Raw genomic sequence first — 14205 nt, 5'->3', positions numbered from 1 at the left:
CATATTAATGTTAAACAACAAAAAATGAAATAAATATAATAAGAATAAACCTACTCACATCATCAATGATATCACCATACAAGAAGTGAGTTATTACACGAGTGGCAATAGCATGATGGGCATTGCTTTCCATCTACAAAAGAAAGAATAAGTAATATGTTGATATTAATGGATATTTTGATAATTTCTTTATAATAAATGAACTTTTATTGATCAAAAGTTTTCAAGCATTAATAATTTTTCAGTCATTTATATTTAATTGAATTTTTAAATATTATTGTGTCATTTGAATCATAATCATGTTAATTCAACAATATCATGGTTCTTAAAGAACAATATTACCTACCTCCCCCCCCACCCACACAGACTCAGTATTTTTTCGACATTGCAGAAGAGAGGAAAAGTCGCAACACCTAGAAAAAAGTATGTGTAAATTTCTATTCCTTATATGCTATATATACTTTTTGGTATATTTACACTCACAATGCCCTAAGAATCCATGAGTAAATAGCCAATGACATTTAAACAGCGGTACTCCAAAACTGAAGCAGGCAAAATAGCTGTAATTATAATAGTAGAGTTCTCAGTATTCACATCAATGAAAATGGGAAATAAAACTGCATATGAAAATTATAGAGTAATTTCTCAACTAAGTGTACAGGTACATAAGCATACTTGAGAAGAAGAAAATAAAGGGGAAGGACAAGCTGAGTTCAGAACAAGCAGGAGTTGTCAGGATCTGATTTCCACTTATTGACAAACAGTTAAAAAATGAAAATACAACAAGGATACGTACCTAAGCTTTGTAGATCTGGGAAAAAAAAGCTTTCAAAACACTACAAATTACATGGAGGTAAATGGAACATATACAGCACTACATACTCTATATCTGACTTGTAAGACAGCAGGTAGAATTAAAGGAAATATAAGAAGAAGGACCACAATATGTCATCATCAAATTCCTGACATGTACCCTCAAGGGATGTACAGGATATGATAGCACTACATGAAAAATTTACATCATTACTAACTTCCTATTTCCAATTTTCCTCCAAATCAGTCTGTTACTTGTCAAGACTCCAGCATTATCAGATCTTATATTTCTATTGTCTAAGACACTTTGCACAGTATCAATCCACCTAAATCTTGGTCTTCCTCTGGGTCGTTTTCCTGCTAACCTGGCAGAGAACACTTCTTTCACTAATCTTTCCTCACCATTTCTGTTTAAGTGACCATACCACCTGAGATTAGCTCTGCTAACGCATTCCTGGATGCTGACAATGTCAAGTTCTTTCCTAATATCCTCGTTTTTTAATATGATATTGCCATTGATGCCATCTGTTCATGCCTCTAATCTTTCTCAGGACTCTCATATCTGCGGTCTCTAGTCTTTGGTCAAGTGTTTTACTTCTGACCGAGCTCTCAGATCCATAAGTTAAAACTGGTTTGAATAGTGTCTTGTACACAGCTAATTTAGTGTTCCGACTAATTTCTCTCTTATTCCATATGAATTTATTCAATTGACTTCCCACCATACCAGCTTTGCTGATTCTGTTGTCTATTTCTATATTTAATTTACCATCTTCAGTAAAAATCGTGCCTAAATAGCTGAAATGTTTTACTTGTTCCACAGGTTCTCCATTCACAACACAGTTGACATTTTCAATGATTCTGCCTATTTTCATTGTTTTTGTCTTTTTTATTGCTGACCTTCATACCATATCTATTACAACAGCTATTCAATTTAGTCAGAGAATCTTGCAGACTTGTAGCAGATTTATTTATAAGTATAACATCATCCGCATAAAGCAAATAGCTGACATTAACATCTCCAATTTTGATATCATGTTTAATACCACTTTCCTTCATAATGCGATCCATATAGATGATGAATAACAGAGGGGATAATGTACATCCTTGTCTCACACCAGATTTAACATTAAACCATCTTCCTGTACTTCCTTCAATTCTGACTGCTGACTTACAGCTCAAATAAAGACTAAGTGTTGCTTGATATAATGCTCCATTGACACCATATAACTGTAGCAAATTGAATAGCTTCTCTCTTGGCACCTTGTCATATGCCTTTTCCAGATCGACAATACTTAAATACAGATCTTTGTTATATTCCCATGATTTATCAACTATTTGTCATAAAGTGAAGATCTGATCCTGACAGCCTCTATTTGGCCTGAATCGAGCTTGTTCTTCACCAAGTTTTTCTTCCAAAATTCTTCAACCGTTTCTCAAGTATACTTCCATAGATCATGCCAGGAACACTCAGTAGGGAAATACCTCTGTAATTCTCACATTCAGTTTTATTTCCCTTTTTATATATGGGTACTATTAGATCTTTACTCCAATCATCAGGAATTCGTCCCTCTGCCCAGGCTTTCTGAACTATGCAGTGCAGCCACTATAAGACTTTTATATCACCATACTTCAGCATTTCTAGTCGAATATCATCTACTACAGCTGCCTTTCCACATTTCAAGCCTTTGATGGCTTTTTCTACTTCAATTATGGATACGTATTCCTGACTATATGCCTGTTGAGTGTTTTTTAACACTGTGTTATCATCACTGCTTGTTTCATTTAGCAATTTTTTTGAAGTAATTACTCCATACTTCAAGGATATCTTTTCCTCCTGTTTTCATGTCACCTTTATCATCTCTAACCCCTTTTACAGCACTCTTTCCTGCATTTCTAAGCTTCTTCAACAACCTCCAGAATATCTTACCACCATCTTGATATTTATTTTCTATGTTCTTGTAAAAAGTCCTCCTGTGACTTTTGTTTAACTAGTTTTACACAGTGTTAAGCTTCTTTACATTTGTCTCTGTATTCTCTAAGAGTAAAAGCTGACTTATTTGCCAGGAACTTTTGATATGCTTTCTTCTTTTTCCTTCACTGCCTCTTTAACTTCCTGTGTCCACCATGGAGTTCTGATTTTTCTATCCTTGCAGACAACCTCACCACATGCCTCTTTGGCTGAATCAATCAGGGTTTTCTTCAAGGCTTGCCACTGAATCTCCAAGGTTTGGTTCCTGTTTTCAAACTCTTTCATTTTTTCTTCAATAACCTTTGTGTATTTTAGTCTACCGTTCACATCTGAGAGCTGCTCAACTTTTATTCACTTTAAAACTTCCTTACATGTTATTCTTTTCAATATGGAAATCAATTTTATCCTGCTCAAGACTAAATAGTGATCGCTTCCAAATTCAAATCCTCTGTACACTCTGGTGTCCTGTACCAGGGAGAAAACATCACTATCAACAATAACATAGTCAATGAAACTTTTCTTATTCCTTGCCTCTTCTCTCCATGTGAATTTATGCACATTTTTATGTTGGAACATGGTGTTAGTAATAACCAATCCATGTCCTGAGCTGAAATCCAACAGGTATTTGCCATTATTATTAGCTTTGTTCTTTTCTTCAAATTTTCCAAAAATATTTTTGTATGTCTGACAATCATTTCCTACTCTGCTATTTAGATCCTCAACAAGGACCAACTTTTCCTTTTTCATTGTGTCAGTTGCTTTTTCTAAAGCTTCAAAAAATTCCTCCACTTCTACCTTAGTAGAACCTTCTGTGAGACCATAGGCAGAAATAAGTCTCATTGTCCAATTCCCCATTCTGATATTTGTCCACATCACTCTACTTGAGACTGCTTGCCTTTCAAGGCCACAATGTGTATATTCTATAAATATTTCCATGGGAAATGCTTACCTGAAATAACATCAATAATTCCCCCACTTAGTACTAAGCTCATTGGAATACAATCTGCTGCTCAACATCTCTTCACAATACACCTTGAAACAAACAGAACAATAACCCATATAACAAGTTTCTTTTCCTCTTCCCTCATCCCTGCAACTGCTGTATTGTGGAACAGTCTTCTCCCTGCTTGTTCACCTAGGCCTGCCTAGCTGAACAGGTTGAGACGTAGGGGCCAGACTAAGAGAGAGAGAGACCCTGGTCATCCAGGTTAGGGGTTTTGCATAAGGCTGGCTATCTTACCAAGATAGCCAGTTCTATAATTATAAAATTCTATAATTTTATAAAATTATAAAATATAAAATAAATATAAAATTCTATAATTCAGATACTTGAACTGAAAAATTCATTGGACCAAAACAACAGAGTATGACCAAGTAAGGATAAAGGTAGCCGATTAGGAATCTGACATTTTAAAAGTAGCCACATGGAATGTGCAAGGCATAACAACAAAGGAATTAGAATTAGTAAAACAACTAAAAACTAAAAATATTAATATAATTGTGATAATAGAAACAAAAATAAATAAAAAAATTGAAGGGAACAAAAGAAATAGTTTTACTATGCTATATAGTGGACTAACATATCAGAGCTTCTAGTGGTGTGGGCATTTTAATCAATAATAAATGGAAAAATGGAATATGAAAGTACAATTCTGTAAATGATTAGATTATAACAGTTAAATTAAGAACAACAGAGTATATCAAAGGGGCATATACTCCTTTGATATACTCTCTTGTTCAGAAACCTCTTTCCTACCTTCTTTAGGTAGGAAAGAGGTTTCTGAACAGTTTTATGAGGAACTACAGAATCAGTTAAATAAATGTAATAAAAATGACTATATATTAATAGCGGATCTTAATGTTAGAGTTGGAAATCATTCAATCCCAAATGTCTCTGGGAAATATGGAGAAATTTGCATGCATAACAATGGTCAAGAACCATTAGACTTCTGTACTTTCAATAATTTTAAAATAACCAATACTTTTTTTCAAAAAAAGAATATAAATAAATATACTTGAAATGGCAGAGGAACAAGATCTATAATCAATTATATCATTAATAATCAGCAACGAGCTCCACAAGCTAGAAATGTACATTACTAAAATTATATAAGCAAAGTGGATATTAGATTCAGCATTATTTCAAAGCCGGATGTAGAAACTATGAAAGTTTCGTAAGGTAAGTTTACATTTTGTAGTCTGAAAATGCTGGAGATAATACCCATATAACATAATATTTCTCTTACCTTACATAAAATGTAAGGTAAGAGAATTGCACATATTTACAGAGGAAGTGAAATTTTTTCAGATTATTACTTAGTAGTCTCTAAAATAGAAATACTAGCAAAAAGGAGGAAGTAAATGAAAAAAAAAAGCAAGAAATAGAACAAGTATACAATTATTATTATTTACCATTATTATTATCTGAGACCTCTATATACATGAGTGACGTATATAGTTGAGTTGACGCCCTGAGACCAGGGCATCAACTCATCGAGGGAGGCTATAAATCACCCAAACCAGCTGTCATACCTTCCCTTAAATACATTCACACTAGACGCACTCACTACTCCTAAAGGCAAACTATTACACTCACTTGCTGCTCTGTGAGAGAACAACCTAGCTCTTATCCCTTTCTTGACTGTGAACAAACTTAACTTCCATGGATGCGTCTATGTTCTCTCCCCACCTTGCATATCATGAAAAATTTCATCAGTTGATATCCTATAACACCCATTCAAAACTTTACAGATCTCTATCATTATTACATCTCTTTTTCTTGTTAACCAGAGTCTGCAATTCAGATACTCGCAATCTCTCTTCATAATCTAAATCCCATAATCTTTGTAACTCTTCTTTGCATTCTTTCCACAGCTTCTTTATCCCCTTGGAAGCTGGGAGACAAATCTGCACACAATAATCTACATGTGATCTTATCAAAGCCTTATAAAGAAGCAAAATCATTTCCTTATTTTTGCATGTCAAGGTTTGCTTCAACATCGCAATTATTCTCCGAGTTGTATTTGCAACTTTTGCTATGTGACCTTTGAATTTTAAATTCCTATCCACCAATATGCCAAGATCCCCTCCCTCTTCAGTTTCTTGTAGCATAACCCAGCTAATATAATATGCAGCTGGAACTCTAATCATGCCAAACTGCATAATTTTACACTTGCTAACATTATGTAAGTGCTGAATATCAGTAGCATCCCTGATTGCCCTGCCTATCTTTGCATCATCGTCAAACAATTGCACATCTGATGTTAGATCCTGCCTGATGTCACTGATATACAGATTGAACAATAATGGCATAAGGACTGAATCCTGAGTTACACAACTGGTCACCTTAAATCTGGCAGATTCACACCCACTGAATACCACATTTTAATATCTGTCTGTCAACCATTCCCTGATCAAAATCAAGAGATTTGGAATCAGGCAATGATTGATCCAATATTCTCCAGTTTATGCAACTAGTTTCGTGTGGTATCCTTAGAAAAATCCAACATTATCATAGTGTATCCCTTTATCCAACTCAGTCGTAACATTGTTATAAAACATGAGCAAATTGCTAAAACATGACCTTCCTTTAGTAAACCCGTGCTGTTCCTTGCAGAGTACAGCATGTTTGTCTATCCATTTCTGTATGCAAGTTCTTACCAACTTCACTACTATACCAAATACACCAGAGATATTGATAGGTCGGTAGTTAGACGCATCAGTTTTTGCACCACCCTTGTACAATGGAACTATCATACATTCCTTCCATTCCTGTGGTATTATCATTCCTGAGCTGAGATTCAAGTTATACAAACATGTGAAAGGCATAGTCAATTCGGCTGAACATTCCTTTAACAAACAGGCTGATATTCCATCTGTCACTATAGACCAAGGGTTGGCAAAGTGGTTGATATCAATCCCTGGAGGTCAATGTGGCTATCCAAAGGGTCGATAAATGTCTAGGGATCAAGAGGGGGGGGTCAATAAACACCTAAAACAATTTTGAGTAACACCTATTAAACATGCAATGCCAACTGACTGATCGACTGAGCCAACGAGGGAGAAGCACGAGCTCTCCCCGATGAAGACATCTAGAACACAGACAATCAGGACTAACACCATTTATCACCCACAGCTATCAGAGAGGTGTTCAGTGATATGATGACTTTGAATTTACCGTGTGATGTTTTTACATTTATAGTGCTCATTAATGATGGCCCCTGATAGTAAGAAGCACTGACAGTATTCACAAGAATATTTAATATTTGGATTTATACCATCATTTACCAATGAAACAATGAAAAGGGTGAAGGAATTATTATTTTTAAATTGAGAAATTTATTATCGATAACATTTATTCATTTATTTAACATGATGGGGGGGGGGTCAATGAGGGATGAAGGATTCCATGAAGGGATGAACGGGTCGATGGTCTAAAAAGGTTGCTGACTCGTGCTATAGACAAATTCTTATCCAGGTTATACAACAGCTCTCCAACCTCATTTTCACGAACCTCTAATTCCTCATCCAATGTAACAATAGCACTGTGCACCATGTTACATACACCTGGTTGATACATCTTAGCAAAGTGAGCACTCATTAACTAAACAATCTCATTATCTTCCGACACTCAAGTACCATCTGCATTCAACAAAGTTATTCTTCCACATTCATTCTCTTTTTTTGCTTGCAGCCTAACAATAAAATTCTTTTGGATTGCCTTTAGCTTGCATGGCCAATTTCTTTTCATACTCTAATTTAGTTTTCCTCACAATACTCGTTACTTTTCTGGCCTGAGCTTTATATATTTCATAATTCCTCTCTCTTATTCTCATGATATTCTTACCACATCACCTTCTTCTTGTAGATCCTTGTGCTTAAGAATCTACAAGGTTGCACATCCATTTCATTCCCAACCCATTTCTTCTTCGAACACTAGGGATACATTCAGATACAGCCCCATTTAATCACTTTTTCAAAGATTCCCATGCATTTTTCCCATTCAGTAACTGATACCATGGGACCAAATATAGTATTCTCCTAAGTTGATCATAATTTCCAGCTTTGTAATTCAGCATGTAACCTGTTTTAATCAGAGCATCAATACAATTAGATACTTCCCAAGAAAGTACAGCATGATCATTGTCATCAATTAGTAGTAAAATAGCCATATTCTTGATAGAGACTCCCTTCTGATGCTATGAACCAATCCAACACTCTTTGACCTGGAGCTCCTTCTTTCAGCTGCTAAAAAGAAAACTTTGAGAAAGTTTTCTCTCACAATAATTCAATAAATTCCTCTTCTTTCTTATCATGAGGTTTCTCTTCTACTCAATCAATGTTTGGAAAATTAAGTCACCCATAATGATTATTCTTTTTCTCAACTGAGCTGCCAGTTCTGTAGCAACAACCCCCATGCATTTCATTCATACATTCAAACCCACCATACATTTCATTCCACTTAACCTCCACTTCACATCAGGTAGACTCAAACTCACCGCTACATGGGGCATTGCTACCATGATTGTTTTCTTGTGTTTCTACCCTAACTGGACTTAAGTTATCTGATATCATTAGTAGCACTACTCCTTTCTATCTCTTCTCATTCCTAAAAATAGTATACCCATTACACTCGATCCCACTTACAATATCTGATTCTGATAGCAGGTTTCATTAATGCCGACAATCTTAGGCCCCATCATATTCAATAAAGCAACGAACTCAACTCCTTTGTTTCTAATGCTCCTGGCATCTGCATATAGAGATAATAAATTACCACCTAGCCTATTCTTATAATTAGATACACAATCTACTTAGTTTTATTCTAGAATTTTCTGTTTTCTCTCCCCAGACACTTAAAAGGTCCAAATCCAAAACATATTTTTCCACCTCTTTGCCACATACATAACCATATTCGAAGACATTCATATCTTTATCATGTTTGAAATACCATAGCTGAACTTTCCCATACATTTATCCATTCCTCCCTTAATGATCTAGTTTCCCTAACTCTCTACATTAGGTCTCATACCAAAAAGTAATTTCTCTAGGCTTCTGATGCCAAATGAATTCAAGTGCAGGCCATCCTTCTTATACAAGTCTTTTCTACCATCAAACACACCCTACACATCTAAAAACTACCATCTATATCTTCTACTCAGCCTGCACATGAAATCATTTGCTAATATCTCCCTCCTTCTTAACTCAGTACTGCCATATCTGAGTAATAAGTCTACAATTTTTTCTCTCTCACATTTCTTTCTCGCTTCTTCCAACAGACCTTTCATATCTTTTCTCATACTATATTTATCACTACTTAAATTATTACTATCTCTACCAGAATATCTATTATAAGAAGAAAGCATTAGAATGTTATATCAATCACGATTAACAGATTACTTAAAAGAGGTTCAAATCGGTAAAGATATAGAAAAAGAATGGAAAACTTTAATAAAGATCGCATGGAAAGGTTTATGTGTTCACAGTACATGTTATTTATTTTCATGGTACTGATGACTACACAGAATGATAAAATAATATTTATTAACTTATTTTTTGATATTTCAGTGGTATTATATCCAGCATCTTCAGAGCACAGAAACAGTTTGTCATAGTACGTGAAACAGCAATAATTTGGTATAACAGTGCAGTGAGACTAGTATAAAAAACAGACAGTTCTTCCTGTCTGTTGACATCTGTCTTGGTGAACATAAAAATACATTTGGCACTATTGTTATGGCAAGTTGGGTAAGCAGACCATGCCTCGGATACCACTTCACAGAGGATCAATTGAAAGAAAACAAGAGTGCTACATAGAAGTCATTATAAATCAGAGATATTGTTTTTGGAATCAACAGAAGCTTTAAAACATACTCCAAACCTCAACAAGTATGGCTATATAAATTATATTACCAAAAATCTGGGAGACAGTTATTTTAAGATCTAATTAATATTTGTTTCTCTCTCTTTTTCCAACATAGATGGTGTCTAATTAGGACTTTAGTTCCTTAAGAATGAAATGGAATGCTGCAGAAAAATGGAGATGTGAAATTTGTTATGGCTGTTTGTCCATAAGAGACATGTTATTTAGTTTAAATAAAGTGAATAAAAACTTTGAATGCACTTGATGTGTTCAATGTTTCTGATTATTGTCATAGGTTCACATCTCCATTTTTCAGCAGCATTCCATTTCATTCTTAAGGAACTAAAGTCCTAATTAGAAATTGATATATATATATATTAAGAGGAATAATGATATATATTCCTCTTTGCATTCCTCTTGAATAAAAACTTTGAATGCACTTGATGTGTTCAATGTTTCTGTTATTGTCATAGGTTCTGGTCTTTTTATTACTGATTTTCATGCCAAATTTGTTACAGCTGTTATTCAATTTAGTTAGACAATCCTGGAGACCTCCACTAGATGTGTTTAGGAGTACAACATCATCTGCATAAAGCACAGAGCTAAGTTGGATATCTCCAATTCTAATATCAGGCCTAATGCCACTTTCTTTCATAATGTTGATTCATATAAATGATGAATAAGAGTGAAGATAATGTGCATCTTGTCTTATCCCTAATTTTAAATCAAACCACCTTCCTGCATTTCTTTCAATTCTAACTGCTGACTTACAACTTAAATAAAGACTAAGTATTTCCTTGTTTAATGTGCTTCCATTTACTCCATATAAATGTAATGTTTTGAAAAGCTTTTCTCTGGGTCATATGCTTTTCCCAGACCTACAAAACCTGAGTACATATCCTTGTCATATTCCCATGATTTCTCAATTATTTGTCATAAAGTAAAAATCTGATCTTGATAATCTCTGTTTGGCTTGAACCCAGCTGATTCTTCTCCAAGTGTCTCTTCCACAATGTTTCTCAACCTCTTTTCAATTATGTTTGCATAAATCTTATCTGAACACTTAGCAGAAAAATTGCTCTGTAATTCTCACATTCAGCTTTACTCCAGTTTTATAGATGGGAACTATGAGAGCTCTACTTCAATCATCTGGAATTTGATCTCACCATGCACTCTGAATTGTGTTGTGTAGTCACTGCAAAACTTTTACACCTACCTCCAAACTTAAGCATTTCTGGTCGAATATCATCTACTCCAACTGCCTTTCCACATTTCAAATTTTTAATGACTTTTTCTACCTCAAGTATTGATGATATATATTCCTCTTTGCATTCCTCTTGAAAATTTTCTAGTATGGTTCTATCACTGCTTGTCATTTAACAGTCTTTCAAAGTAATTGCTACAGACATCTATACTGAAGATAACGATATCTTCAGTTTTCATACCACCTTTATCATTTTCAATTCCTTTTACTGCACCTTTGTTTTCATTTCTGAGTATTTTCAATAGCATCCAGAACATTTTGCCACCTTCCTGATATTTACCTTCTATATTCTTACCAAATTCCTCAAGGGCTCACTTTAGTGAGTATGGGCATGGCAAACCCAAGGTACCTGATGCTGGACCATGCAGATCTTCATGTAATATACATCTGTTATATTATCTGTAGAGTGGTCCCTCCCCTTCTTTTTTCTCTTCTTGCTCCTTCCCCCCAAATGCTATTAGAGTGTTTGAGGGCTAGGGGTGAATCGTTCCTATTTTGCTATATAATTTCGTCTTATGCAGCCACTGAATGGGGGGGGGGGGGGCAAGCTAGCCTCAATATGTGTCAGCCCCAAGCCCGGATAAATGGCGAGGGTTGACACCAGGAAGGGCATCCAGTCATAAAACTTCACTGCCAGCTCTAGCTATGACCTAATGAGTTGAAAAGAAAGTGATACAAGGGCTAAGGCATACTCCTTAGGTGACACGCAGCAACATAGCCATACAGCTGCGAGAAGTGGACGAGGGCTACTGCATCAAGGGCAGATGCGGTTAAAGAAGCGAGCCCAGCAGGTGGAGAGAATGTTGCGAGGGAACATTGAATGTTGGAAGCATGAGGAAGAGGAAGTTGGACATTTTATGTGTGCAGGAGACAAGGTGGAAGGGGAGAAAAGGCAAAGGAACTGGGAAATGGGTATAAATTGTTCTACTCTAGAGCGAATAAAGAGGAAAGAAATGGTGTCGGAATTGTGGTGTGTGGCAGAATGAAGGGCGAAGTACTGGAAGTGGGTAGGAGGAACAACAGGATCATGCGAATGAAACTGGGTCTTGGAGAAGAGCAAGTGGTCGTCTTATGTGTATACGCCCCGCAAGTTGGCTGTACAGCAGAGGAGAAAGATGAGTTCTGGAAAGTGCCTAGATGAAGAAATGAGGGAACTAGAAGAAAACAAGATTGTGATTGTTGGAGAAGGCTTGAACAGACACATAAGAAGACAGAATAAGGACTGTGAAAGGATACATGACAGCCATGGAGTGGGAATGATGAACCATGAAGGAGAGAGGATTGTGGACTTCGCAGTAGCGTTTGATCTGGCAATTGCGAACTTGTTTTTCTACAAGAGGGAAGAACATTTGATAACATTTAGAAGTGGTAACAACAGTTCACAGATTGACTACATTTTGACTAGAAGAAAACATCTGAAGGAAGTGACAAATTGTAAGGTAATCCCAACAGATTAAGTGGCGCAGCAACACCGGCTGCTGTGCGCAGACTTTGAAATAAGGTTGAAGATAAGGAAGCCAAGGGATGAAGACAATTAAGTGGTTTTGCTTAAAAGAAGAGTGTGAGGAACTGTTTTAGGAAGAGGGGTGTTAGAAAGGATTTTGGATGGAACTAGGACGTGTACAAGATTGTAGAGACATATTTCAAAAACAATTCTGAGCTGTGTAATTGAGGTGCTTGGTGAAACATCTGGAAAGATTAGAGAGCAGAAGAGGGTTGGTGGTGGAATAATAATGTACAAGAAGCAGTGATGGCTAAGAGGAAGGCAAAGCAGAAGTGGGACGAGTCAAGAGTGGAAGAGGACAGAGAGAGAAAGCAAGAAGCAAAGAGAGTTGTGGCGCAGGCAAAGGCCATGGCATATCAAGATCTTTATGATCAATTAGAAACAAAGGAAGGACAGAGAAAAATTTATCAATTAGCAAAATGTAGAAATAAGGCATCAAAGGACATCTTACATGTGAGGCAGATCAAAGACTCTTGAGGAAGAGTATTAAGGAGGGATGTGGATATAAGAAACAGATGGAAAATATACTTTGAAGGACTTGTGAATGAGGAAAATACGAAGACTCGTAGAGAAGATGGGCTGTTTTATGAGGAGGTGGTACAGAACATCAGTAGAATGGAAGTGAAGGGGGACCATGAAGAGGATGAAGAATGGAAAATTGGTGGGCCCTGCTCATAAAAGTTTGCCAACAGGAAAATATACCCAAGGAGTGGAGAGAAAGTACTCTTGTCCCACATCTACAAGGGTAAAGAGGATGCACAAGACTGTAAGAATTACAAAGGAATAAAGTTGATTTCCCACACAATGAAAATCCAAGAAAGGATTCTTGATGGACGATTGAGGAAGAAGGTGGAGATTGCAAAGGAGCAATTTGGCTTCGTGCCTGGTCAATCAATAACAGATGCTATCTTTGGGTTATGGCAGATGATGGAAAAGTTTCGAGAGAAACAACGGGAGCTATATCTGGTGTTTATTGGTCTGGAGAAAGACAACAATAGTGTGCCAAGGCAAGTAAAAGGAATTGTATTGTTATGCTGCAAGTAAAAGGTGTCTGAGGGAGAAGAAGGTACCGGAGAAATATGTCAGGTTAGTGCAGGAGATGTACAGAAATGTGAAGACAAGAGTTCGAACCTGCCTGGGACAGACAGAAAGTTTTCAAGTGACAATTGGTTTGCATCGAGGGTCAGCATTAAGTCTATTCCTGTTTAATATTGTGATGGAGGAGATGAGAGAAGACATGCCTTGCACGATGTTGTATGCGGATGACATCTTGCTGTGTGCAGAATCAAGAGAAGAAGCGGGAACTAAACTGGAAAGATGGAAAAAAGTACTGGAAGAGAGCGGTATGAGACTGAGCAGAAGTAAGACAGAGTATATGTGTTGCAAAGTGGATAGCGGCCAGGAGATAGATCTGGATCTGGAAGGAAATGTCATCTGGAAGGTTAGGGACTTTAGATACTTAGGTTCAACAGTGGAAGAGGATGAAAAGGATGGGAAGGAAGTGGGATGCAGGATACAAGCAGGATGGAGGAACTGGAGAAAGAGAGATGGCTGGAGTGCTATGCGATAAGAGGATGCCAATCAATCTAAAGGGCAAAATCTATAGAATAGTATTGAGACCAGCTATGATGTATGCTATGGAAACTGTGGCCCTGAGGAAAAATAACATCAGCAGGATGGAGGTAGCGGAGATGAGAATGCTTAAGTGGATGTGCGGTATGAACAGAAAGGATTGTCTGAGAAATGACTATGTAAGGGGAATGGTGAAAGTTACGAACTTAGGAGCGAAGATA

The 14205-nt window shown here is 36.5% G+C and overlaps 1 protein-coding gene across 1 annotated transcript in view; it reads right to left on the bottom strand.

The window, feature by feature from the left end:
- LOC150098309 (uncharacterized protein C05D11.1-like) overlaps positions 1 to 14205 on the bottom strand; it is a 287991-nt gene that overhangs the window by 224209 nt on the left and 49577 nt on the right. The window contains exon 7 of the mRNA XM_090405135.1: positions 59 to 133. Coding sequence (XP_090261261.1) covers positions 59 to 133 — 75 coding nt within the window. The remainder of the gene's footprint in view (positions 1 to 58; positions 134 to 14205) is intronic.

This window comes from Typopeltis vanoorti, chromosome 15, assembly GCF_054136105.1.
Source record: "Typopeltis vanoorti isolate ZY-2024b chromosome 15, IOZ_Tvanoo_1.0, whole genome shotgun sequence".
In the NCBI taxonomy this organism is placed as follows: Eukaryota; Metazoa; Arthropoda; class Arachnida; order Uropygi; family Thelyphonidae; genus Typopeltis; species Typopeltis vanoorti.
This window is presented reverse-complemented; position numbering and strand designations above follow the sequence as displayed.